Source organism: Cucumis melo, chromosome 7, assembly GCF_025177605.1.
Source record: "Cucumis melo cultivar AY chromosome 7, USDA_Cmelo_AY_1.0, whole genome shotgun sequence".
In the NCBI taxonomy this organism is placed as follows: domain Eukaryota; kingdom Viridiplantae; phylum Streptophyta; class Magnoliopsida; order Cucurbitales; family Cucurbitaceae; genus Cucumis; species Cucumis melo.
The window spans coordinates 1,357,351-1,380,500 of record NC_066863.1 but is presented as its reverse complement, the minus strand read 5'-3'; the positions used below and the strand labels follow the sequence as shown (position 1 = coordinate 1,380,500).

The 23,150-nt window shown below is 34.6% G+C and overlaps 3 protein-coding genes across 6 annotated transcripts; 1 reads left to right on the top strand and 2 right to left on the bottom strand.

Annotated features, from left to right (window-relative positions):
* The first annotated feature begins 612 nt into the window (after positions 1-612).
* On the top strand, positions 613-3,336 carry LOC103493682 (serine/threonine-protein kinase CBK1-like). Of its 3 annotated transcripts, none has more exons than XM_008454538.3 (7): positions 613-836; positions 1,101-1,185; positions 1,692-1,780; positions 1,913-1,997; positions 2,205-2,340; positions 2,809-2,856; positions 3,054-3,336. In XM_008454538.3, the coding sequence occupies exons 4-7, from the start codon at positions 1,932-1,934 to the stop codon at positions 3,272-3,274; spliced, it is 471 nt and encodes a 156-aa protein (XP_008452760.1). In that variant the 5' UTR covers positions 613-836; positions 1,101-1,185; positions 1,692-1,780; positions 1,913-1,931; the 3' UTR covers positions 3,275-3,336. The 3 variants fall into 3 exon arrangements, with proteins under 3 accessions (XP_008452760.1, XP_050943804.1, XP_050943803.1); XM_051087847.1 differs by having other exon boundaries at positions 629-836; positions 1,101-1,192; XM_051087846.1 differs by lacking the exons at positions 613-836; positions 1,101-1,185 and having other exon boundaries at positions 1,267-1,780.
* Positions 2,250-7,746, bottom strand: LOC103493681 ((S)-coclaurine N-methyltransferase-like). 2 transcript variants are annotated; one of them, XM_051087843.1, is made up of 9 exons: positions 7,367-7,740; positions 7,146-7,254; positions 6,217-6,441; positions 5,989-6,091; positions 5,795-5,905; positions 5,574-5,657; positions 3,972-4,030; positions 3,536-3,771; positions 2,250-2,925 (listed from the first exon to the last, which is right to left on the bottom strand). In XM_051087843.1, the coding sequence occupies exons 1-8, from the start codon at positions 7,551-7,553 to the stop codon at positions 3,579-3,581; spliced, it is 1,071 nt and encodes a 356-aa protein (XP_050943800.1). In that variant the 5' UTR covers positions 7,554-7,740; the 3' UTR covers positions 2,250-2,925; positions 3,536-3,578. The 2 variants fall into 2 exon arrangements, with proteins under 2 accessions (XP_050943800.1, XP_050943801.1); XM_051087844.1 differs by lacking the exons at positions 2,250-2,925; positions 3,536-3,771; positions 3,972-4,030 and adding an exon at positions 4,851-5,484 and having other exon boundaries at positions 5,516-5,657; positions 7,367-7,746.
* Positions 7,747-8,671: 925 nt separating this feature from the next.
* Positions 8,672-21,415, bottom strand: LOC107990275 (aminopeptidase M1-like). Its single transcript, XM_051087842.1, has 20 exons — positions 21,111-21,415; positions 20,448-20,593; positions 19,548-19,650; positions 18,789-18,975; positions 18,620-18,713; positions 18,389-18,539; positions 18,161-18,265; positions 17,958-18,074; positions 17,702-17,815; positions 17,428-17,610; positions 16,990-17,293; positions 16,797-16,918; positions 16,613-16,710; positions 15,733-15,908; positions 10,887-11,003; positions 10,736-10,803; positions 10,582-10,656; positions 10,078-10,155; positions 9,738-9,963; positions 8,672-9,095 (listed from the first exon to the last, which is right to left on the bottom strand). The coding sequence occupies exons 1-19, from the start codon at positions 21,324-21,326 to the stop codon at positions 9,778-9,780; spliced, it is 2,640 nt and encodes an 879-aa protein (XP_050943799.1). The 5' UTR covers positions 21,327-21,415; the 3' UTR covers positions 8,672-9,095; positions 9,738-9,777.
* Positions 21,416-23,150: the final 1,735 nt, after the last annotated feature.

Sequence of the window (23,150 nt, the reverse complement as noted above, 5' to 3'; positions counted from 1 at the left end):
ACAAGGGTACCATACATTTATATTGAATAAATTGGTAGAAATGTGGGTCAGAGAACTCTAAAAGACTTTCTTGAATTTATTATCATGTCTATACAAATTCTTCCACTACCATGTTAATTAGGGTTATAAATATTTTTCAATTAAATATTGAAATGGTTAAAGAGACAGAAAGGAATTGTTCAAATTCATCCACTATCCATCATTGAAGTTGAATGACAAAATTGTCATCAAATGATCATTAAGTATACTTATAATCAAAAGGGTAAAACAGACTAAAAAAAAATTTTCCACGTAGGAGCTTTTATATATATACTATAGATAAAGGGACGTAAAGTCGAGGAGCTCCTATCTTAACTAAATAAATGTATGATTTCAAGTTTATTTTTTATTTTTTTAAGATTTTAAATGGCTTAAGATATCATTTTTTAAAATTTATATTTGTATATTCTCCAACTTTCAATAATAAATTTTATTTGGTTAAAAAGAATTTTTGAATTTATAATCCAACTCTTAGAAAGAAAGAAAAAAAAAAAAAACAAAGAAACACAACCAAAGCTGAGAGGTTTTAGCGTATATTTATATTAATAGGCCATTTGCAAAAATTATTTAGAAAAATAGGACAGTTCGAAAAAGTATTTATGAAAATAGGGTTGAATTGAGAAGGCAGATGTTGAGAATCCGTCCATGATATTAAGTGTTAGGTCATGGTTTTTAACACCCAACCTATAGGCAGCTTGGGGGATCTGATATTTTGGAACAATAAGGAGCGATGGCTTTGAGTAAATGGAACTGTTTTCGGGTGGTTGGTTGGGGCTTTTTGCTTCTTCTTATTGGAAGTAAGAACAAGAGAAGATGAAAACATGATTTAAAAAATTCACCATTGTGATTCTGTTCTAACTTGTTTAATTATTGTGTTTTTTTCTTTTAATTTTTAATTTTATCGTCATATTCTAAGTTTGTGAAACATTGAAGTAATTGTTATTAAAATGTTAATCTCCAATATATTATTATTTTCTTTTCTTTTTTAATTACTTGTAATTTCTTTTCTCTTTTCCATTGACTCTTACATTATTCTATTGTTTTGTTTGGCTCAATATCAGGTTCGATTGTGTCGTGAGAAGAAATCTGGCAATATATATGCAATGAAGAAGTTGAAAGAAATCTGAAATGCTGACGAGGGGGCAGGTAAAATGTGATTACCGAGATAGCATTCATCATTTCTATTTTTTCTTTTTTTTTTTATTTATTTATATGTCATCTGTTCAACTATGTTCAAGCTATCACCATTTTCCGATATGGAATAAAAGTTGATCTGCTTGATGCATTTAGATGTAGGTATTGCTGTTTATGCTTGGAAATGTCTGCATGGCGTAACGATCTAGTTGGACTCGGTAATAATAGATTTGTTAATGGGAACATATTCTGCGTGGTCTTCTCACACCAATTTGACGATCTTATCATGTTCTCCGACATTTCTCATTCTCGCCCATGAATATTTATTTGAATCAACTAAAACAAATACATTTTTTGGGATGAGAGAATTATACAATTAAATTTGAGTTCTGCTATATATAAACTTTGCAAGGTCATGAACTATCTTTACTTTCTGATTTTGGTCTCTGTAAGCCACTGGATTATTTAACCCTATCAGCACTACATGAAATAAAGCCATGGATGATGAAATTTGGCAGAACCAATGGATGTTGATGATAAGAGGAGCAGCTGTTGAAAGAGTCCCAGTGAAGAGTTACACCATTGGCAAATGAACCAGAGGAAATTGGTATGGTGATTGCCATCATGTCTTTTATTTCTGAACAGCACCCTAAACTGCGTTACGCATGTTTTTTTATCAAGAAGTAAATCATATTTTTATGCATGTCTTCGTTATTCCGTCTAACCAAATTTCCTTCAGGTGGTCCCTTGGTGCGATTATGTATGAAATGCTCGTGGATTGCCCTCCATTTTACTCCGATGATCCAATCACCAGCTGCAGAAAGGTAAAATGGGCCTTACCTTTATATTATGAAGCTTTAATCCCACTAGTCCCGAACTTCAATATCTAATGATTTTCTTTTGGACGAAACAATTGTTATTTAACCTCTTTTTCCCGTACGTTTATAACATTTCTGGAAATGGATGGAAATCCTAACCAATAGTAATTTAGTGGAACATAAATAGTATACTAATCGAGCAATTACTGACAGATTGTTCATTGGAAAAATCACTTGAAGTTCCCAGAAGATGCTAAGTTGATAATTGAAGCAAAGGATCTCATTTGTAGGTTGTACTGGAGGAGCATACCAAATCAAAGTATCCACTACAACAATCAAGCATTTACAGGTAGTCTTTCTTTTAATCTTAGCAACTTATAGGAATACAGAGTTTGTTTCAGGCCCATCCATGGTTCAAAGATGTCGTCTAGGATAGGCTTTATGAAATGGAGACAGCATTTAAGCCTGAGGACAATGGAGAGCTTGATACCCAGAACTTTAGATACCTATATTCTACATCTACACATAACACACCTGCATGACATTGGTAGTATTCTCTAATGTCTAGTCTTTTATTCAAATCCTCACCCACCATACTTTCCTCTTTCAAGTTAGGAACCGTTCTAACAAACATGTTCTTATCTTGATCCTGCCCTTTGCAGTACTGAATATCTTAAGCCTTTTTTTTTCTTTTTTTGCTGTGTGTATAATTCCAAACAAATTTAAATTATCCTTGAACTCTGAATTGCGGCATGTTCTGATGTATGTTTGTAAACTAACTTCATTCTAATAGTTAACTTTTTGAAAATGATTTCAGTTGGATCCATCTATACCAGGAAAGCGTGGCTCAGGACCGTCAACGAAGGTTTGTAACAGTTGCACTTTCTTCTTTTGGTGACAAGTAATTCTGCAAATAGGCCATAGGGGATATTTCCTACAAAAGAAAATACCCTCATCAAACCAATACATTATCATCACAAACAAGTTTAGCATAGATTACTTTCTCAATGTATGCAATGCTTGTATAGTATATAGGTTTGAATTAGTATTACTTTGTTCCAGATGCTATTGATTCCCAAAGATCTCAGCTTTGTTGGATATACATTCAAGAATTTCGATGCTGTCAAAGGAGTATTACTTTGTTCCTGATGCTATTGATTCCCAAAGATCTCAGCTTTGTTGGATATACATGCAAGAATTTTGATGCTGTCAAAGGAGGGCTTCACTCTTTTACTTGGATCAGTATTATTCCAATTTATTTAAATGAACGAGCGATATTTTAAACTATGGAATTAGTTCACCAAACTTCTTTCAAACGAACGTTATAGATGCTCAGAGATTATCAATGAAACAATTTTTTTAAAAAAAAAAATTAGTAAAGATAAAAAGAGTATGGTCTTAAGGGACACTATGTGGTGCCAATAATAATCTGACTAAAAGTACAAATATTGTAATAAACAGGACATATTGGATCATATGACTTCACCAAACTAATAGATCAAAGGAAGAAATTCAATCATTCAAGCTCATGATAAAAATCGCACCTTGTTCTATGGCTGCTTAACCACAGGAGCTTTGTTGCTTGCATCATTTCTTCTTGAACAGGAACTGGCTAATCATCCATTCTTCACCATTGTTGTAATCAAATAACTCAGCCACTGCAATAAAGAATGTTCTCCAATAAACAGTCCACTTCGCAGCCGAATCCTTCCCATAAGTTGTGGCCATTATTGGTTTTATTGAAGCTGTGTTCTTGTCCATTCTTTTCAGCCACTCTTCACTGCATTAGGATATATTAAATATTCTTTTTATCACATTTCTAAAAGGGTAATTGCATTAGATATCATTTGTAGGGATTTCAATTAAGTGTGTAATAACATTTATAAAAAGGTTACAAATATAACAAAATCTACAGCAAAATCTATTAGTGATAAACTCCATCGACTATATGTGATAATTGTTAAAATTGTTTGGTGTTACCTTGTTCGAGAATAGTGCTTGCCATTCACAAGCCAATGGTCTACAATTGAAACCTCCTCCTGAATGGAACAAGCAAAATGGTACAACTCAAGTTAAAGCTTCTTGTGGGTAACTTTATTATAAAATTCTCAGTTGGTCATAACACCTAGTTAGAGTGTCGGCATATTTTGATGGAATGTAAGAAATGATGAAATAATTCTCAACAATAATAGTAAAATCGAGTATAGATTTTCGAATAGATTATCTATTTGTACACTTCGGACATCCTTTAATGATAGTTAGATCGTTATGACATGTGATATACGAACACTTAGCAATAGCATTGAAGTATAACACAATCAAAAGAGACTTTATCCTAATTCAACTTATTTGAGAAAAAAATATTTTCTAAATCATGATTATTTAAACTCTTTTTTTTATAAAAATTGTTTGAAATAAAATTAAAAATGTTCAAACTATTTAAGTAATTGTTGAATATTTTATTATTTTTTTCAAAACGACTTTATTTTCTAAATCAAACACTTGAAAAGTCAAACAAAGACAAGACCGTTTGGTTGGAAATGTCCACGGGCAATGGGGTCGAGATGTCGTTCTCCGTCCCCATCCCCACTCCCCATTTCATTCCCCGTCAACATGAAATTCCCATGGGATCAGAGCGAAAATTCCCCACAAGGAATTTGCAGGGATCGGATTCACTACAGGAAATTTGTTTCGTTAGTTTTTTTTTTTTTTAACAAAACCAATTAATTTGAATCATTAAGGTAAGAAAATTCTAATTAAATAATTAAATATATTACAAAGTTCTTATTATTGTTAGTTTTACCTCACAATTTGAATTTAAGGATAAATTAGTCAATTTTGATAAAAAGAAACTAAACCTTTTAGTAGAAGGAAATAAACATAAGTCAATTTATTCACATATACAAAGTCTAAATTTAAATTTTGAATTTAGAGGCACTCATTATTTTTGGCCAATAAACAATCAAACAAATTTAAATGTACTATTTATATAATAATAACAACATAACCTATAACTATATTAAATAAATAAAGGGTAATTGGGCAATGGTGGGGTCGGGAAATGCATTTCTCATCCCCGTTCCCATTTAGTTCATGGGAAAATTTTTGCCCCATAACCTCCCCATTCTACGCCTAATTGGGGGAATCGGGTCCTTGTAGAGAAATTGGACATCTCTATATTTGGCCCATCAACTTAATTAAGTTGGTGTAAACAACTCAATTTCAATAGTACACACTAAGTTTTCATATTTATCGAATAATTTCATCTTCATCTTTCTCTTCTTTTCTTCTTTTTACCTTTATTGAGGAACTTTATTTTCCTCTTATCTTACTTTTCACATTTATTCCGCAACTTCATCTTTATTTTTTTCTACTTTTCACATTTATATTGAAAAAGTACATCTTATAACTCTACACGGTCGACACAAACTTATTCACTACAACATATATTAACTTCAGACCTGTTAACTCCACCTAATGGGCCAAAATGCCCCTTCTTTTCATTTTGTAAGACCCATATGCACATTTAAAAAACCTATATGAATAAGAGATAATAGTCATAGGGGAAGGCGGCTTATCCACCTGGAAATAGAGAAGTAGATTTGAGGAAGGCATCGTACCACCTTCAAAGAAGTATCTAGTAATCCAATCATCTTCATTTACATCCTGCATAAATTTGGCCATAAAATGGTCAGAAATACATAATATTTCCTATTTATAAAGATCTCTACTACATAAAACGTGAGCAGCATTGTATCAAGAAGCCAGTAATTTAAGACCCTAGCAAGCTGAATCAAGCATACCTCAAAGTGATAGGCAAACACCTTGTGGCAAAAATAATGAACAAATAGGAGGCTATCCTGTTTCATCCAACCTGATATTTTCTTGAGAAGATCCTTGTAGTTCTTCATATGCTGCTCGAGTAAAAACCAATAGAACTTATATACTACGTCGAAATTCGCCTAAGAAAATGGAACTACTACAGGAAATTAGTTACCTCAAACATTCCAATAGAAAATATTCTGTCATAATATTCAGTTTCCATTTCATATTTTCTTACGTCTGCAACTATGATGTTGACATTATGCAGTTGGAGATCCCTGAAACCACGTAGCAACTATCATCTACTATGGAAAAGAACTTAAAAGACACCAAACCCAACTTCGTGTTGAGCAATTAACAAATCTGAAATCAAATTTAAAGCACGTGGAAGAAAGCTAATTACTGGCACCGATCCTCGATGTAAGCTTTCTGCGTGATTGAATTGCAAATTCCCGTTACCGTGCAGTTCTTATACTTTTGGGCAATGTACAATGAGAGCGACCCCCAGCCACATCCAACATCAAGAACGGTGTGACCATCCTTCAACTGTGACCTTTCACAATACATTTGTAGCATTGCATCCTCAGCATCCTCTAAAGTACTTGATTTGTCATTGAAATAGCAACAACTGCAGCAATAGATCATGCAAGTGGATAATGAACTGTTAGAATTAAGAGAGTTGAAGCTCTTTATCACCTAGGTTTTATCTATCTAACAATACACACTAGGTTTTATCAATAGAAAAAGCAAACGTTTTATGAGAGAATTAAAGAAATCAAAAGGGCCCATAAGAGTCCCCAATCAAGCAAAATCAGTCTCGCTCTTTATGGTGTTTGGATACCCTAATAATTTTAAAATACATTTATAATGTAATCCAAAATTTATGTTAAGATTGAACATTTTAAACCCGAATTATAATATTAAACTTATTTCGTTTCAACAGTTTTCAATTAAACTCTATTTTTCTTCGTTTACACTTTTTTCGATTTCATTTTTTTTCCATCCCGTGCATTTCAACACTTATCTGATCTCCATTCATCCAGATCAATTCTAGCTCTCTCCAAACACCTCCTAAATGCCCACTTTTAAGAGGGAAAAACTTCACAAATCACAGTAATATTCATCCTCTGCTCATATACAGAACTACAATATCATATTTCAAATCAAACTACAATGATACAATAAACATGCACCACTACATCTACAATACATGTACACATTACATATAATTAAATCAGAAATTCATATCCATCTTATACGAATATCTGTGGCATGAAATAGAAAGTAAATTCTTCTAATAGCTGCAATAAGAATTTCCAAGTATTTCACTACCTGTACTTGAGATTCTTCCCCAAAACCAACTTGAAGAAGGAGGTCGGTACTTCGTAGTGTTGAGCTTTTGGCTTATCAGTCTTAATTGCTATGGGCATTTCCCCTAAAGCTGCAGAAATAGTAAAAAAAACAACCACCATGGGCAACATAATATCATTTGATAACTAGTTGAATCTCCATTAATAACTTAAAGAGAAAGAGGGAGAGGTATAAGAAGTTACAGTGAACGAAATGGAGGAGTTCGGAGAGTTGAAGTTGAGAGGAAGGTTTGTAACCGGTGCGAAGACGAGAAGCGAGTAACAAGCGGGTGAACGTTCTTACGACGGCGTCCGGCAACAAATTCCGTTCAAGAGAAGCTAATGCAAGACGAACAGAAACGTCGTAGGTCATCTGAATAAGCTTCGCCATTTCTGCGTGGGTGAAGCTTGATCCCAAATATTACGCTATAGTTCTAACCTCCACTCTTCGGTCTCTCCGTTTTAGCCACTGTTTTATCTCCGAGCTCGGCCACGTGGCTTGACAAAAATGGCGTCTCCTACTCCCTCATCCCGTCGGCGTCAGTACCCGCGTTTAACCGGTTGTTTAGTGTGTTCCACCGGCGTTCCTCGGTTAATCATCGGTTAATGTTAGGCCAATGGATTGTTGTTAAAGTTCCACGTAGGTGTCCGTACTTATTATGTCATGGGTAGCAGAATGTGCTTTTTGTTGTATTAGTCAACTTACTTTCTTGAACCAACGAGATGGAAAGCTTCAATTAATTAACTAGAAATTTCAGTGTTCGTTACCTCGTTAATTGGTCATTCCTAATTAAATTTTAGTTACAAATAATTAATTAAGATTTTGATGTAATTAAATGTCTCTTCTTAATAGGAAAATGGTTGGCCATTAGCTCTTGTTATCGTTATAGCACAGTAGTTTAAAAGGTTAAATGACGAGCTTAGCCATTTTAATTTAATCTAATTTGATATTGTAGTCTCTATCATAATTATATTATCATACTAATAAGAACTCAATGACAAATTTCTATTTTAGGTTATTTGATAATCTAAAATAGTATTGAATTTCAATTATTTGAGATTATTTTTGCAAACAGGGAGTCTAAGTTACAAGATTACTCAATGTAATTCAATTTAATGCAACATGTAAATGCATGGACATGGACCACATGAATTGTCAATTTAAAGATACCAGAATGCACTTATTGTAGTGTTAGTAGTAACATTTAATATTTAAATTCAGTCGAGTGGCTTCGCTCCTCTCCAAACTATGCAATATTTTAAAAATATTATTATACACTTAATTATTATCTTTGTTAATCATTAACTTTTAATTGTTAATCATTAACCTAAAAAAATATTAAGGAAAAAGGGTTGCTTTATGAATTTCTTCCTAAATAGGAAATGGCTAACCCAAAGGTAGTCTATATCATCTGTTCTACTGAAACTATATTCTTATCCATTTTTCTCAGCCACTCTCCACTTCGATAATGATGAGTTTCAATGCGTATGTTTGTCACACTTTCCATATAGAAACAAAGACAAATTTAGCATTGCCCCTTTGACATTTAATTTAGGTGATAAATTATACAACAATACTACACACATGAACTTCCAATAATGTCACTGTTGTTTTTATTTGGAGTCGAATATAAACTATTCTAAATTTCAATATAGAATTTGGGACTTAGGGTGGCAATCCAAACAAACATGTTCTCATCTTGATCCTGCCCTTTGCATTACTGAATATCTTAAGCCTCTTCTCTTTTTTTGCTATGTGTATAATTCCAAGCAAATTTACACGCATAATGCATTATTATTCTTGAGCTCTGAATTGCAGCATGTTCTGATGTATTTATGACGTCGCTCAGGACCGTCAAGGAAGGTTTGTAACAGTTGCGTTTTCTTCTTTTGGCGACAAGTAATTCTGCAAATAGGCCATAGGGGATATTTCCTACAAAAAAAAGTACCCTCGTCAAACCAATACATTATCATCATAAACAAATATAGCAATAATCTTGGTAGATTACTTTCTCAATGTATGCAATGCTTGTATAGTGTATAGGTTTGAATTAGTATTACTTTGTTCCAGATACTATTGACTCCCAAAGATCTCAGCTTTGTTGGATATACATACAAGAACTTCGATGCTGTCAAAGGAGGGCTTCAGGGTAATTCTTTTACTTGGATCAGTATTATTCCAATTTATCTAAATGACGGAGAGCAATATTTTAATCTATGGAATTAGTTCACCAAACTTCTTTCAACTCGAACGTTGCAGATGCTCAGAGATTATCAATGAAACAAATTTTAAAAAAGAAAAAATTAGTAAGGTATGGGTGCAACCTTCCATAGATAAATAAGGTATAATCTAAAGGGAAAGGAGAACTAGAAGTAGAGCGTACAATTTACCTCAAATAAACATCATGGCTTTATCTTCAATTATTTTAATAGTGCGACCAAATTGAAGCCTATTTTCTATGGGCAAGCAGACAAAGACGAAAGAAAAGGGATGATGGTTATGCCTACTTTATTATGGGGTGGCGAAATTGGTTGGAGTTCATTCATAAATCTAACAGAATAAACGGTTACTTACCAGTAGCCTTATCTCCAAAGATGCTTCATATTCATAAAACCTAATATCGCATCCATGCTAGCTCGTTTATAGCATCAGGAAGATCATGCTCTTTCTGGACGCTCTGAACCCATCTCGAATTGATGTGAACACGCTCGATACTCTGCCTCAATGTTCGGGCTATCGATGGCTTAACACGGCTTGCGAAGAACTTCTCAACTTCCTTAACTTTTTCATACGAGGCAAACTGAAATGGCAAGGCGAAAATAAAAGATAAAGAGGTTGGTTGTAGGGGAGAACTAGAGAAGAAACTAATTAATAATGAAGTAGTGTGAAAGAGAAAGAAGAGAGGTGGACTAACTGGAGAGACGGTGGCACTGACAAAGCGTCCGATAAGAAACCCAGACTCAAAGATTTTTGAGATTTCTTCCCACTTTATCTGCATTGACATTGTTTCATTATGATGAGATATGATTAAACATACAACCCTGGGAACTATGGTGTTGATCAAATAGAGACATGCTAAATACAGACAACAACAATATATTGTGCGAGTGAAGTTCCTTTTGGACTTAGATTTTTAAAGATACTTGCTACTAACAGCAAGTTCTTTGGCCTTCTATGTCTAAGACTTCCCAAGACTTTTTGTTATTACTCTTTCTAGTCCCCTTTCCACAGAGGGGCTAGAGGCTTTTGTGAGCTTGGGTATTCCTAAATGCCCTCGTATTGTTTCTTTAAGTTGTATGTATGTATGTATGTAAACACATGCATACATATATGTGTGTGTATAAACACGTGTGAGTGATTCCATTGTAAGAAAAAACTTTTGATCAAATGGTAATATTTTTTGCTTCTTGAGTATCACCTTCAGCCAAGTCCAAGCTGTTTCACGTGCCTTCCACCTAACACCGAGTCCAACAATAGCATCTTGGCTACGAACCTAAACAAGTGGGAAAAAGATCAGTATCTTGAGTCTTGGATGCAAATAGTTCGAGTGTATTAAGAAACTACTAGAGTACCTCAGACGATAACAAAAAGTTGAGAAATTCGAGAATGATGTTCGGATCTGGACAAGATGCCAAGGATCCTAAGAAGAAACAGAAATAATCATATGAATACTAAACAAAAGGACACTGATACGTTGATTAAAAAAATATATATGTGGTTTACTCAGAATGCGTGTTTTCTCCCGGCTAAGATCAGACTCTCTATAAATTCTTAAAAGTGATTCGTAACCAGATCTGTTTGAAGCATTGACTTTCTGCATTACGGCCACATACGCCGCCTGAAACATTATGATAAGGAAAAGATAAAGCAGTTATAAATATAAAATGCTTGCTTAGTTGCTTGCGCTTCTTTATGTTCTGGAGCATACCTTTCTGTTATTTTCTAGAGTAAAAATAAATATTGCAATGGCAAATTGAAGACAAATTCATTTCAATTACATTCAAAGAAAAATACAGTATTTAAAGTCTTAAAAATAACTACCCACTAACATCATGATCCTAAACTTTCTCCACTAACATCATGACCCTAAACTTTCTCCACTAATCAACATGACCCTAGACTTTCTCCATGATTACAAATCATGAATGACTAATTCCTAAGAAATAGGAACAAACTTGGACTAAATTAACTTAACAAAGATAAACACACATGAGCATGTTTCAATCCTAAAGCACTTTCTTAACACTCCTCCTTGCTTTAGGAGTTGCAAACACCAAGTTTTGACCTTAGAAACTCGAACTTGCAAGTAGGCAACGGTTTAGTTAATATGTCTGCAACTTGATCTTCTGTTTTGCAGTAGACAAGAATCACCTCTCCACTTTTCTGCACTTCCCTTAAAAAAAATAACTTGATGTTAAAATGTTTAGTCTTCTTATAAAACACAGGATTATGAGAAATAGCAATAGCCGCTTTGTTATCAACAAGAATCTCCGTGCTTTTCTTCTGCTCCAGATCAAGGTCAAGTAAAATTTTCCTCAGCCATAAAGCTTGATTGGCAGTAGCTGTTGCAGCAATAAATTCTGCTTCAGCAGTGGACTGGGCTACAATCTCTTGCTTTTTCGAGCTCCAAGAGAAAACACCAGAGCTAAGAGTAAAACAGTAACCTAAAGTGCTTCTCATATCATCAATGGAACCTCCCCAATCACTATCAGAAAAACCAATCAGTTTGAACTCCTTGCCCCTAGTGAACTTAACACCAAAATCACTTGTGCCTTTGACATATCGTATCACTCTTTTTGCTGCCTTAAGATGTAATTCACTTGCACAATGCATGAAACGAGACAAAATACTCACAGCATTCAAAATATCAGGTCTTGTTGCTGTGAGATACATCAAGCAACCAATTAAACTCCTAAAATATCCTTCATCAACTTTGTCAGCACCATCTTCTTTGCACAACTTCTCTTTTTGATTCATTGGAGTGCTTACAGCCTTACACTCATCCATCTTAAACTTCTTTAGTATTTCCTTTGCATATTTTTTCTGGCAAATGAAAACTTCACCTTGCCCTTGCTTGATCTCTATGCCAAGGAAGTAGGACATGAGCCCGAGATCTGTCATTTCAAACATCTTCATCATCTCCCATTTGAAATTTTGAATATGATCTGCATTGTTTCCTGTAACCAGTAGATCATCAACATACAGTGAAACAATAAGAATGTTAGTACCATTGTGCTTAACATATAAGGTTGATTCTGATAGACTTTTCAAAAATCCCAAGCTCAGTAAATGTTCATCAATTTTGCTATACCAAGCTCTTGGAGCTTGTTTTAAACCATAAAGAGCCTTCTTGAGAAGATAGACTTTATTTCTTTCACCTTGCTTCTCACATCCTTCGGGCTGCTCAACATAAATTTCTTCTTGTAAGACACCATTCAAAAAAGCTGATTTGACATCCAACTGATACAATTTCCACCCCTTTTGTGCAGCTATTGCAAATAGTAACCTGATTGTGTCCATTCTAGCAACAGGAGCAAAAGTATCAGAGTAATCAACACCAAAGATTTGAGCATACCCTTTAACCACAAGCCTGGCTTTGTGCTTGTTAATCGAGCCATCAGCATTAAGCTTGGTTCTAAACACCCATTTAACTCCAATTACCTTCCTATCTTGAGGTCTGTCAACAAGGATCCAAGTTTTGTTCTTCTCTATCATTGACAACTCCTCCTCCATTGCAGCTATCCACCTTTGATCTTTCTTTGCTTCTGCATAGTTTGCAGGTTCACACACAGCAACATTGCACCTTTCATAAATATCAGAAAGCAACCTTGTTCCTCTCACGGAAGCATCATCTACTATTTCATTCTGCCTGTCATCTTCCTCTTCAATGCTTGAATCAAAAAACTTGAATTTCATCTTTTCCAAGGTCTGACCTTTCTTCTCTGCATCATCAAAGTTCCACTCTTCATCTTCCTCGAAGTGAACATCCCTGCTCACGACAATCTTTCCAGTTTGTGGTTGGAAAATTTTATAGGCTTTGCTGATAGAACTATAGCCTATAAAGACACCCGGTGAAGCTCTCCTATCAAGTTTGTCACGCTTGCTCTGTGGAACATGAGTGAAACACAAACAACCAAATACTTTGAGAAATTTCAATGATGGTTTGTACCCATACCATGCCTCAAATGGTGTCTTTTCCTTCAATGCTTTTGTGGGAAGCCTATTTTGAAGAAATACAGCTGTATTTGCTGCCTCTGCCCAAAACTTCTTTGGCAAACTCTTTTCATGCAGCATGCATCTTGTCATCTCCATGATGTATCTATTTCTCCTCTCACTAACTCCATTTTGTTGAGGAGTGTAAGGAGCTGTAAGTTGATGTTTTATGCCTGAATCTTCACAAAACTTGTCAAATTCTGCCGAAACATACTCCTTCCCATTGTCAGACCTTACCATTTGAATTTTGCAACCACTTTCATTTTCAACTCTTGCCTTGAACTTCCAAAAGACATGAGCAACCTCTGATTTAAACTTCAAGAAAAAAATCCAGCACATTCTGGTGAAGTCATCAATAAAAGCAATATAATAGAGACTACCTTTTAAAGAAGGTGTTCTCTGAGGACCTGCAACATCTGTGTGAATGAGCTGCAATTTTTTAGTGGCTCTCCAAGATGACTTGGGAAATGACTTCCTATTTTGCTTTCCAAAATGACACGCTTTGCAGCTTGAGATTTCTTCACTAAGCTTGGGAAAATCAAGTGCCAACTCCGTTAGTTGTAGCAGCCCTTGATGATGATAGTGACCGACTCTTTTGTGCCAAAGCTGTGTTTCATCTTCTTTGAGAGCAAAAACAGATTGCTTCTCCTCTAAAGGATTAAGTGAAAAACTTTTTCCTTTCATTTTTACTTTGAAAATATCTTGATTTGCTGCATCCTTAATCAAGCAATATTCATTTTCAAAAGTAACTTTAAAACCTTTTTCAATAAGTTGACCCACACTCAACAAATTTTGGTTAATGTCAGGTACAAAAAGAACATCTTGTATATGCTTTGTACCTTTACAACTGGCAATCGCAATAGTCCCCTTTCCTTTGACTGAGATGTAGTCTCCATTGCCAATTCTGACTTTGGTGATATTTGTTGGCTTCAGATCTTTAAACAACTCCTTGTCATGAGTCATATGGTTGGTACATCCACTGTCAATCAGCCAGCTTTCATTTGACTCACCACCCACGAAGCATGTTGCCACAAACAATTGATCCTCCTCCTCCTCCTCCTGATAAGCAATTTTGGCCTCTACACCTTGTTGTTGATTATTGTTCCTGCAAATTACAGCTTCATGCCCCATTTGGTTACATTTGGTGCACTTGGCGTTTGGTCTCCTCCAGCATTTAAAAGGAGGATGACCCTGTTTATTGCAATGTGAACAGGGAGGATAGGATCCCTTCTTGACTCCTGCTTTGTTGTAAGTTGAAGATTCTCTAGTAGAAATTTGATTCTTCTTGAAAAACTTCTTCTTCTTATTGTTCCTAACGTTCTCATGATGCTTCGCTGGCAAGGCTCCTTCAACAGCACCTTCTTGCCTCATGGCTCTTCTTTGTTCCTGCGCTTGCAAAGCATTGAGTATCTCTGCAAGAGTGATTTGAGTCAAATCTTTGGTATTTTCTAAGGCAGAAATAGATGCCTCAAATTTTTCAGGCACTGATACAAGAATTTTTTCTACAATTCTTGAGTCCTTGAACACAGAACCAAGTAATCTGATTTGGTTTGCAATGTCCAATAACCTAACAGAATACTCTTTAATTGATTCTGTTTCCTTCATCTTCTGCAACTCGAATTCTCGAATCAAGTTTAGCACACGCATTCCTTTGATTCTTTCATCTCCCTCATATTCTGACTTGAGATAATTCCATATCTCATATGCTGATCTCAGAGTCATAATTCTAGTGAAGATAGTAGATGAGACTGCAGCAAACAGACATGCCTTTGCCTTGGATTTCTTTGTCTTCTTCTCCTTTTGCGCTTTGATTTGTGCCATGGTAGGATTGTCTGGAAGAGCAGGAATTTCATAATCCTCTTCCACTGCTTCCCAAATGTCCAAAGCTTCCATATAAGCTTCCATACGAACTGCCCAAACTTGGTAGTTGTCTCCATCAAATATCAATGGAGAAATTGAAGTGAAACTAGAACTTGTTATGGCGTCCATGACACAACAACTCACACTCACAGATCCCTTAAGAAGAGAGCTCTGATACCAATTGTTATTTTCTAGAGTAAAAATAAATATTGCAATGGCAAATTGAAGACAAATTCATTTCAATTACATTCAAAGAAAAATACAGTATTTAAAGTCTTAAAAATAACTACCCACTAACATCATGATCCTAAACTTTCTCCACTAACATCATGACCCTAAACTTTCTCCACTAATCAACATGACCCTAGACTTTCTCCATGATTACAAATCATGAATGACTAATTCCTAAGAAATAGGAACAAACTTGGACTAAATTAACTTAACAAAGATAAACACACATGAGCATGTTTCAATCCTAAAGCACTTTCTTAACACTTTCTAATATCAGGCGGGAGTAGTGGTGAACTTCTGTCATCTAAGAATGCAAGGAATCGCCTATTCGCTTCTTTGATTGTTTGTTCATGACCAAACAGAGCAAGAGCAGTCAAAATTTCTCCTCTCAACGTTGCATCAAGATGGCTTTCGCCTGGTTTGGGGACCCAACCAAGTTTCCTGCAAATTAATTTGAACGTGTAAATAAAAAAAACTACAAATAGTGCAAGACAATTTACGTTGAACATCACTTTTATGTAGTTTGTATTTGTACACAGCAGGCAATGAAACGCTCAAAAGATTTTTAATATTTCAAGGATATGACTGCAATATTTCTAAATCATGACTTCAAAAGATCTTAGTAGTAAGCCTTACCCTTTTGACCACAACACGAACGGCCCAATGGTTTACGTTGAACCCATTAATTTTAATATCACCACAATAAAGTTGTAGAGGCTAATAATTTGGGAAATTAAGCCAATGTCTCCTGTCTGGTCTTCCAGATTTAATGGTTCAAATCAACTGACAATAACTTGGCCAGTTCAAAAGATTTAGGGGGGGAAAATCACAAATTAAGATGGATCCAGAAACTCCAAGCTAAGCAATGGGGTCACTTAGATTTCCAGAAGCACCCAAAGTTTTTTGGGCTGGCAAGAAAGCACATCATTTAATAGATCAAGCTAAAGCTTCAACAGTGCTATGCTATATTCTAAACGCCAAAAAATAATGCCCGCATCTCATACAAATACTCAACTATAAAATAATATCTATCATAACTAATGACAACATACTTGGGTTATGCAAAAATATCATTTAAGTCCTGGCCAAAAAATCCTGCATAGATGATTACGAAGAATGAAAGGAAAACAAACGAAATATCTTACTCTGCTGCAAATTGGAAAATGTTGGTGAAAAATTGTCTTAGGTTGTTCAGCAACTCAGGAACTGCATCGGCTGCAATTCTTTCAAGTTTGTAGCTTATCTATAAAAGAATTGCCAAGAATAAGCTCTCTAAGTATGATTATAAAAGCGGCAAGAGGAAAAAAGAAGTCTAGGTGAAAACATTACACTGATCAAATTCGATAACACAGTATAGTCAAGTTCTTCTCTATAAGAACCCATCAAGGTAAGCAAAGAGGTAACTGATTGCTGGCAAGCCATAGACAGGGCAAATGCATCATCCAAAATACCTGTTGAAAGAATAACCTTAGCTACTCCTTGTTACTACCATCAAAATGTGGAACCTAAAAAAGTTAGTTACCAAATCTGTCCGTTGGAGTCAAATGCTTTTTCTCTATAGCATTTCTAAGCTTAGCTGCAAGATCTTCATCATATTTCACCCGGTAAAAACCAGTCGGATCTACATTAAGCTTTATCCAATCACAGTATTTATCATTTCCACCACAGCATTTGCCGATGGAGCAACCAAGGAACTCCTTGATGTCTACAGATTCTGTCTCTGTTTGCAGCAGAAAATTTTTGCGCCCATCATAGGAGCCACAGCACAATGTTATGGGAACAATCCATTGCCCCTCTCCAGAGGAACCACTCGACAAAAATCTTGACTGTCAATTGCAATGTCAATGAAAAACCCTCAAGAGTTAATTACGAAATGAAATGAAAACTTTGAATGTTAAAACTAAGAATAATCAATTCATAAATTAATTTGATCAAATGAAACAAACAAACAAAGAGAGACCTGCTCAAACACCAATTTCTCATCTTTCACTTTGACCGTGACAACTGGATAACCTTGTTGCTTGGTCCAGGAACTCACTAAGTTGTTCACGGGTTCACCAGATCCCTCCTCTAGAGCAGCCCATAAGTCTTCAGTCTTTGTATTTGTGCAACTGTGCCTTTTTATGTACGAAGCCAATGATTTCTGATCAAGTCATATAGCCCAGTCCAATGGGTTGGATTAATAGGCACAAAATGATTCAATTTTTAGATAAGAAATAGAATCACTAAACAACCTGAAAACAGTCCGCACCAAGATAGCTCTGTAGCATTCGAATAACAGATGCACCTTTTCCATAGCTAATTGCATCAAATATTTCATCAACCTCACTGGCATGATTTATCTCAACCTGAACGAAAAATATGCTTCTTTAAATTGAACAACTAATTACAACAGTCATTAATTAAGACAGCCAGTATACTGAAAAAAAAAATGAAGTGATCATGGAAAAGGAAAAGGTCATGGCTGCCCGCTTTCAGTAACACATGTACCTCAATTGGATGTGATTCAGCCAGCCCATCCAAAGTAAGACCATGGTTTGATTCTTCCAGAAATTGATTCCATACTTTCCACTCTGGAAACAAGTTATCAGTTGCTAAATAACTCACCTACACAAATGAGATAAAATGAATATCAACTAGCATTTCTCCATCTTCAGGTTAAAAATCAAGAAAACATAATGAAAGTGGAATACCCATGTTGCAAATCCCTCATTCAGCCACAAATCTGTCCACCACTCCATAGTTACAAGGTTACCAAACCATTGGTGCGCAAGTTCATGAGCTACGACAATTGCCACCTTAACAATGAGAAAATAGAAGAAAAAAATGAAAAAAAAAATCAGGGAATTAGAGTCTGCAACACTCTAATTTAAATTATGAACGTAAAGTATGCTTTTGAAAATGTCGGATATGCTGATCACCCTCTGTTTGTTAGCAGCTGCTGAGTGCTGATCATCATAAAGTAAAGCAGTCTCACCATAGGTAACTAAACCATAGTTTTCCATGGCCCCAGGAAAGTCAGGAATTGCAATCATGTCGAGTTTTGGCAGAGAGTATGGCACAGCAAAATATCTGCAGAAATTGCACAATTGTTCATGTAGATAAAGAAAGTATCTTAACAGGATGAAATAATACCGTGTGAATTAACATACTCCTTGTATAGGTCAAGGGTTTTAACAGCAACATCTAATGCAAATTTTCCTTGATTTGCCTTTCCAACCTGACAGTATACACGAACTTTGACCCCTTCTAAGATGTAAATTCATTCTATTACTAACAGTGCCCTTAGTATGCATAAGAAATTCTGATTTATGATTTTACCATCAGTTGTATGATCTTCCACATAATCAAATAAACCAACAACAATGGCCACCAAATATGTGGACATAATTGGTGATTCTAGATATGAAACCGTCTTCAAATCGCCGTTCACTTTTTCTTCAACAATTGGCATATTGGAAAGTGCAATTAGTTCAGATGGTACATCTAACATGATCTTGAATGTAGCCTGTTTATCAATAGTGAATGGATTAAAGCAATGACTTAGCAGGTCAATTGGGTAGAAATAAGCTAAAGGTTTAAACATCATTCCTGCCACTCGCTTTTCACAATTTCTCCGTATTATTAAAATAGTTCCAAATAGTTCTTAATTTATATTATAGGTCAAAACTAGTCTTGAATTTATTTCAATATGTATTATTATTTATCGTGTTAGAAGTTATAAAAGGAACAACTCCTTTGATGGATGAAATTTTCTACAACTCAAATATTGTTAGAAAATGCAATTAATATTGAGCTTTTATAAATGTGAAATCTATTTCCTGGACTACATGCTTTTCACTTCTAACAATATCAAGCTTCACAAAATGATTCCTCCATTTTGAATCTTCTATCCAACTTGATAGCCAATAAATAAATAATTCTTCGAAGAAACAAAAACATAGACTAGATATCATATTTCCATGTCAATTCAGCATGGTGCCAGAGTAGTCCCTTCTAGAGTTACTTAGTGGAAGAAATAAAGGCGATTTAAATATTTTAGTGAGATGGGGAAGGGGATGGAAAGTGAGATGCTAACACCTTAAAAGCAGGTTCATCCCAGCAAGGGAAGCAACGCCTAGCATCAACTGGTTGAAATTGTGTAACAGCCATGTTTTTCTTCTGACCGTTGTACTCGTAAGTGCTGGTGAACGAAAAGAAAAATCCTTATCATTCAAGTTCAAAAAGATTCACAATAATCAGTTTCTATTGTTAAGAAATTGAGGCAACAGAAGAAAATTATTCCACGCAAGTCGGGAGGAGTGTGATTCAACACACAGAAAGCCACTGCTCAATTTTGAAGCACCGCATAAGGAAAAAACTTTAAAATACAATAAAATCTTAACCAGTTTCTTATTTTGAACATTAGGAATTCTAACACCTTCTTCATCCTATGAAAAATTTGATAAATTATTGTAAGAGAAGAGAAGTACTATCCCTTTAGTTTTCCTACAGCTTGGGCTAGTTTTATGATCACTATATATCAAGTTTTGGGTGAGTTGAAACTTATTAAAGGAACCAGTAACACTAACACCCAGTGGCAGATTTAGAAAATTTATTGAGGGGAGCTCTATTTCTTAGGTGGGAATCGAAGGATTGTAATTTGGGGAAAAAAGAAAAATCTAGAAAATAACTTACATAAGTAAGATTTGAACTTGGGTTGGAAGAGGGCAAACAAAAAGGGCAACCACTAAGCTACCTACAAATATTAAAAAATAACTAGTTTTCGTTATATATATTATATAAAGACGATAAAATTGAGGGCGGCTTAGGCCCCGGGCCTATAATAAATCCGCCGGTGCTAACACCTTTTCCATTAACATATTTCAGTGTGCATCAAGCAATCAAATTATTCAATACAGACCCAACATTTTCATCTCAACAATTTTTTTCTTTTTCATTTCTATCCATAGTTCTTACTCTCACATGCAACCAAATTACCTTCTATAGAATCCTTTCATATTATCATTCAAGATTCCTTCGAAGTCCATCCGCAATGTTCCTAACCCAAATGGTAGCGTCTCTGCAAACTCCAAAACTAAAATCTGGCTCACTTCACACGCTTGAATGCTTGAAGGCTGGATAACCTGCACCAGCAATTGTTCGTCAAAGAAGCGTCAAAACTATTTCCAAACAGTTTCAGATAAAATCGACAATGCATAAACAAAATTACAAAGTTTCATAGGAAACACACGGCTGCTAATCACTTGTCATTAGAAAACATGTTGAACTTCTGTTCACATAACTTTTAGTCGTCAAGACAGTTGGAAAGGTTTTATGTGACCCATTAACCAGCGAAGGCAACATTCCAGATACTAATTTCGAAATGCTCAAAGGCAACAAGAACCATCATCAGTCACCTTGAAATTTCAAAAACTAAAACACAGCAGAAAGTTCAGACTCGATCATTCACTCCGAAATTTAACACCGTGAAAATCCAATTCCATCACAAGAGCTGAAAATGGACAATAATCTTGTAGAAACAAATGAAGAGCAAAATCGAAAACATGCATCGAAGAATCTACGTCAGTTCCCTCACTTAAAATCCTCCAAACGCTCAAAAAACGGAGTCTCAGAGTGAACAAAGAAAGAGAGACTCGATACCTTGGAGGAGTTCCAGTTGGTGAAGGAGACAGAAGCAACATGAACAAGAAGGTCGGCGGCATTGAGAACTAAAAATCGAGTATCGGAAAGGACATCGATGTCGATTCCAACAGAACCAGAGAATTTGCAAAGGCAAAGGTCTGGTTTGAGGTAGATATCGTATCGTTTCGGAACGGCAAATTTCGGGAGCCGAGGTTGACCTTTGAATTGATCCATTGGTGAAAGAATCGGAAAATTGAAGTGGAAAATCCAAACACTGAAGCTCAAAGAAGATGAACCAGCTATTTATAAGATTAATAAGGAACACGAAATGTTTTTTCTTTTATACATAATTTGGAAACTTTTATGTTAGAAAAAGTTAGCAATGTCCTCTTAGAGTATCAATCTTACATTGGTTTCTCAAAGATCTATGCTTTGGAGACTCTTCTTGTCCTTTTCCTAGGGATTGATTTTAAATTTTCATAGATGATTTCAATCCGAAGCTGACATCTTTTTTCGACCTTAAGAAAAAAAAAAGAGCTTTCTTTTTTTCATTGAGTAAAGAATTTTTGAATATTTTCTTTTAATAATATATTTTTTAAAAATAATGTCAAAAATAGGTAGAACGTAAACTATTAACAACAATTTAGGCTAAGTCGTGTACCAGGACTTTGCTATATATATTAAATATTAAATATATATATACAAAATAACGTGAGAAAAGAAAATGTAGGTCCACGAGTTCCAATATTTCACCTTCTATCCTATTTTTGAAATTATTTTCAAAAAATACATACATTATTAAAAAAAATTAATAATTTTTTAACCCTTTTTTACCACAACTATATGATGTATATATTAATTACATCATGACATTAACAAAACCTTCTATCTTAAAAATATATTTTAGGTCTTGAACTTAAAAGATGTTGGATGACGATTTTACCACTATACTAATCATTGGTATTAGTATTATTTCAGATCTTTGTATATATAATTTATAAATAATATAAAGTTTAGGGAGTGACAAATAGCATAAAGTTTAGGGGTGCTCGAACCACTAAGCATACACTAAATCCAACGATGGCCACGATGCTGTATTAAAAAAGACAATTCTCTAAGCCAATGCAATTAACTAATACAGTAAGCTTTGTTCACTTTATCGTGTTATGTATGGTATAAACTTTTAACCCTTCAATTTGACACATCAAATCCATATAGAGTATATTCCATAATTACAAAATGCACCAATAATTTTAATTGGAATTTTGCATTCAACTTTTTATTATTAATTTTATACTTCTCCATTTTTAATAGAAGCCATCGTTTTATCTCCAAGCTTATCCATGTGGCTCAACGTTAATCATTCCATCGACATCATTACTCGCCTTTGACTGGCTGTTTCGTCTGTTCCACCGTCTTTCCTCGGTTAATCTCTGTGTAATACAAGTTATGGTGGTTCAATTTATGGAAATCATGAAGTTAAGGAAGAAAATTAAATCTTGGAACATTTGATGAAAATGTTATAATAATTCTTACATAGATTGATGAATATCTCAAAGATAACTTTTTTTACTAAATATGGAGATTAAACTTGTTGGAGATATTTTTAAATATAATTATTTTCAAAACTATCTTACTTAATGTTGTTTTGGGATCAAATGATATACCTCAAAGATGAGTACTTGACATTACTTAACATACTAGTACACTGTTACTTGACATTACATCAATGTCACGTAATCCAATTTTTGTAGTATTGAACCAAAAGAAAAATGATCTAACGAACCTCAAGGAGTTATTTATATTATGTTAATGTAGCATATATATGCATGACAAAAAAGAGTAATGAAAAACCTAGGAAGTATTAAATTATGATTAAAGTTAATGAGATTCAGTGATATAAAGTTAAGAAAAAAATGTGTATTTCAGATACTATATATATGTATGGTAAAACATAGTAGTGAAAAATGAAGATTGAAGTTAAATTTATGAAATGAATATCCTAACTACAAGGTTTAATAAAACTATTTTAAGAAAAAAAAAATGTCATGTACAATA

What these genes read in the sequence shown, in the direction of transcription:
- LOC103493682 (XM_008454538.3), top strand. Translation starts at nt 1,932, where the DNA reads ATGTATGAAATGCTCGTGGATTGCCCTCCATTTTACTCCGATGATCCA. An exon ending in CAACAATCAAGCATTTACAG is followed by an intron (nt 2,341 to 2,808) that starts GTAGTCTTTCTT and finishes AAATGATTTCAG; the next exon opens with TTGGATCCATCTATACCAGG. An exon ending in GCTCAGGACCGTCAACGAAG is followed by an intron (nt 2,857 to 3,053) that starts GTTTGTAACAGT and finishes ACTTTGTTCCAG; the next exon opens with ATGCTATTGATTCCCAAAGA.
- LOC107990275 (XM_051087842.1), bottom strand. Translation starts at nt 21,326, where the DNA reads ATGGATCAATTCAAAGGTCAACCTCGGCTCCCGAAATTTGCCGTTCCG. An exon ending in CTGAATCACATCCAATTGAG is followed by an intron (nt 17,816 to 17,957) that starts GTACATGTGTTA and finishes TTTTTCGTTCAG; the next exon opens with GTTGAGATAAATCATGCCAG. An exon ending in ATTTTCCAATTTGCAGCAGA is followed by an intron (nt 15,909 to 16,612) that starts GTAAGATATTTC and finishes ATTAATTTGCAG; the next exon opens with GAAACTTGGTTGGGTCCCCA.
- LOC103493681 (XM_051087843.1), bottom strand. Translation starts at nt 7,553, where the DNA reads ATGGCGAAGCTTATTCAGATGACCTACGACGTTTCTGTTCGTCTTGCA. An exon ending in TACATCGAGGATCGGTGCCA is followed by an intron (nt 6,092 to 6,216) that starts GTAATTAGCTTT and finishes ACGTGGTTTCAG; the next exon opens with GGATCTCCAACTGCATAATG. An exon ending in ATCTACTTCTCTATTTCCAG is followed by an intron (nt 4,031 to 5,573) that starts GTGGATAAGCCG and finishes TGTTCCATTCAG; the next exon opens with GAGGAGGTTTCAATTGTAGA.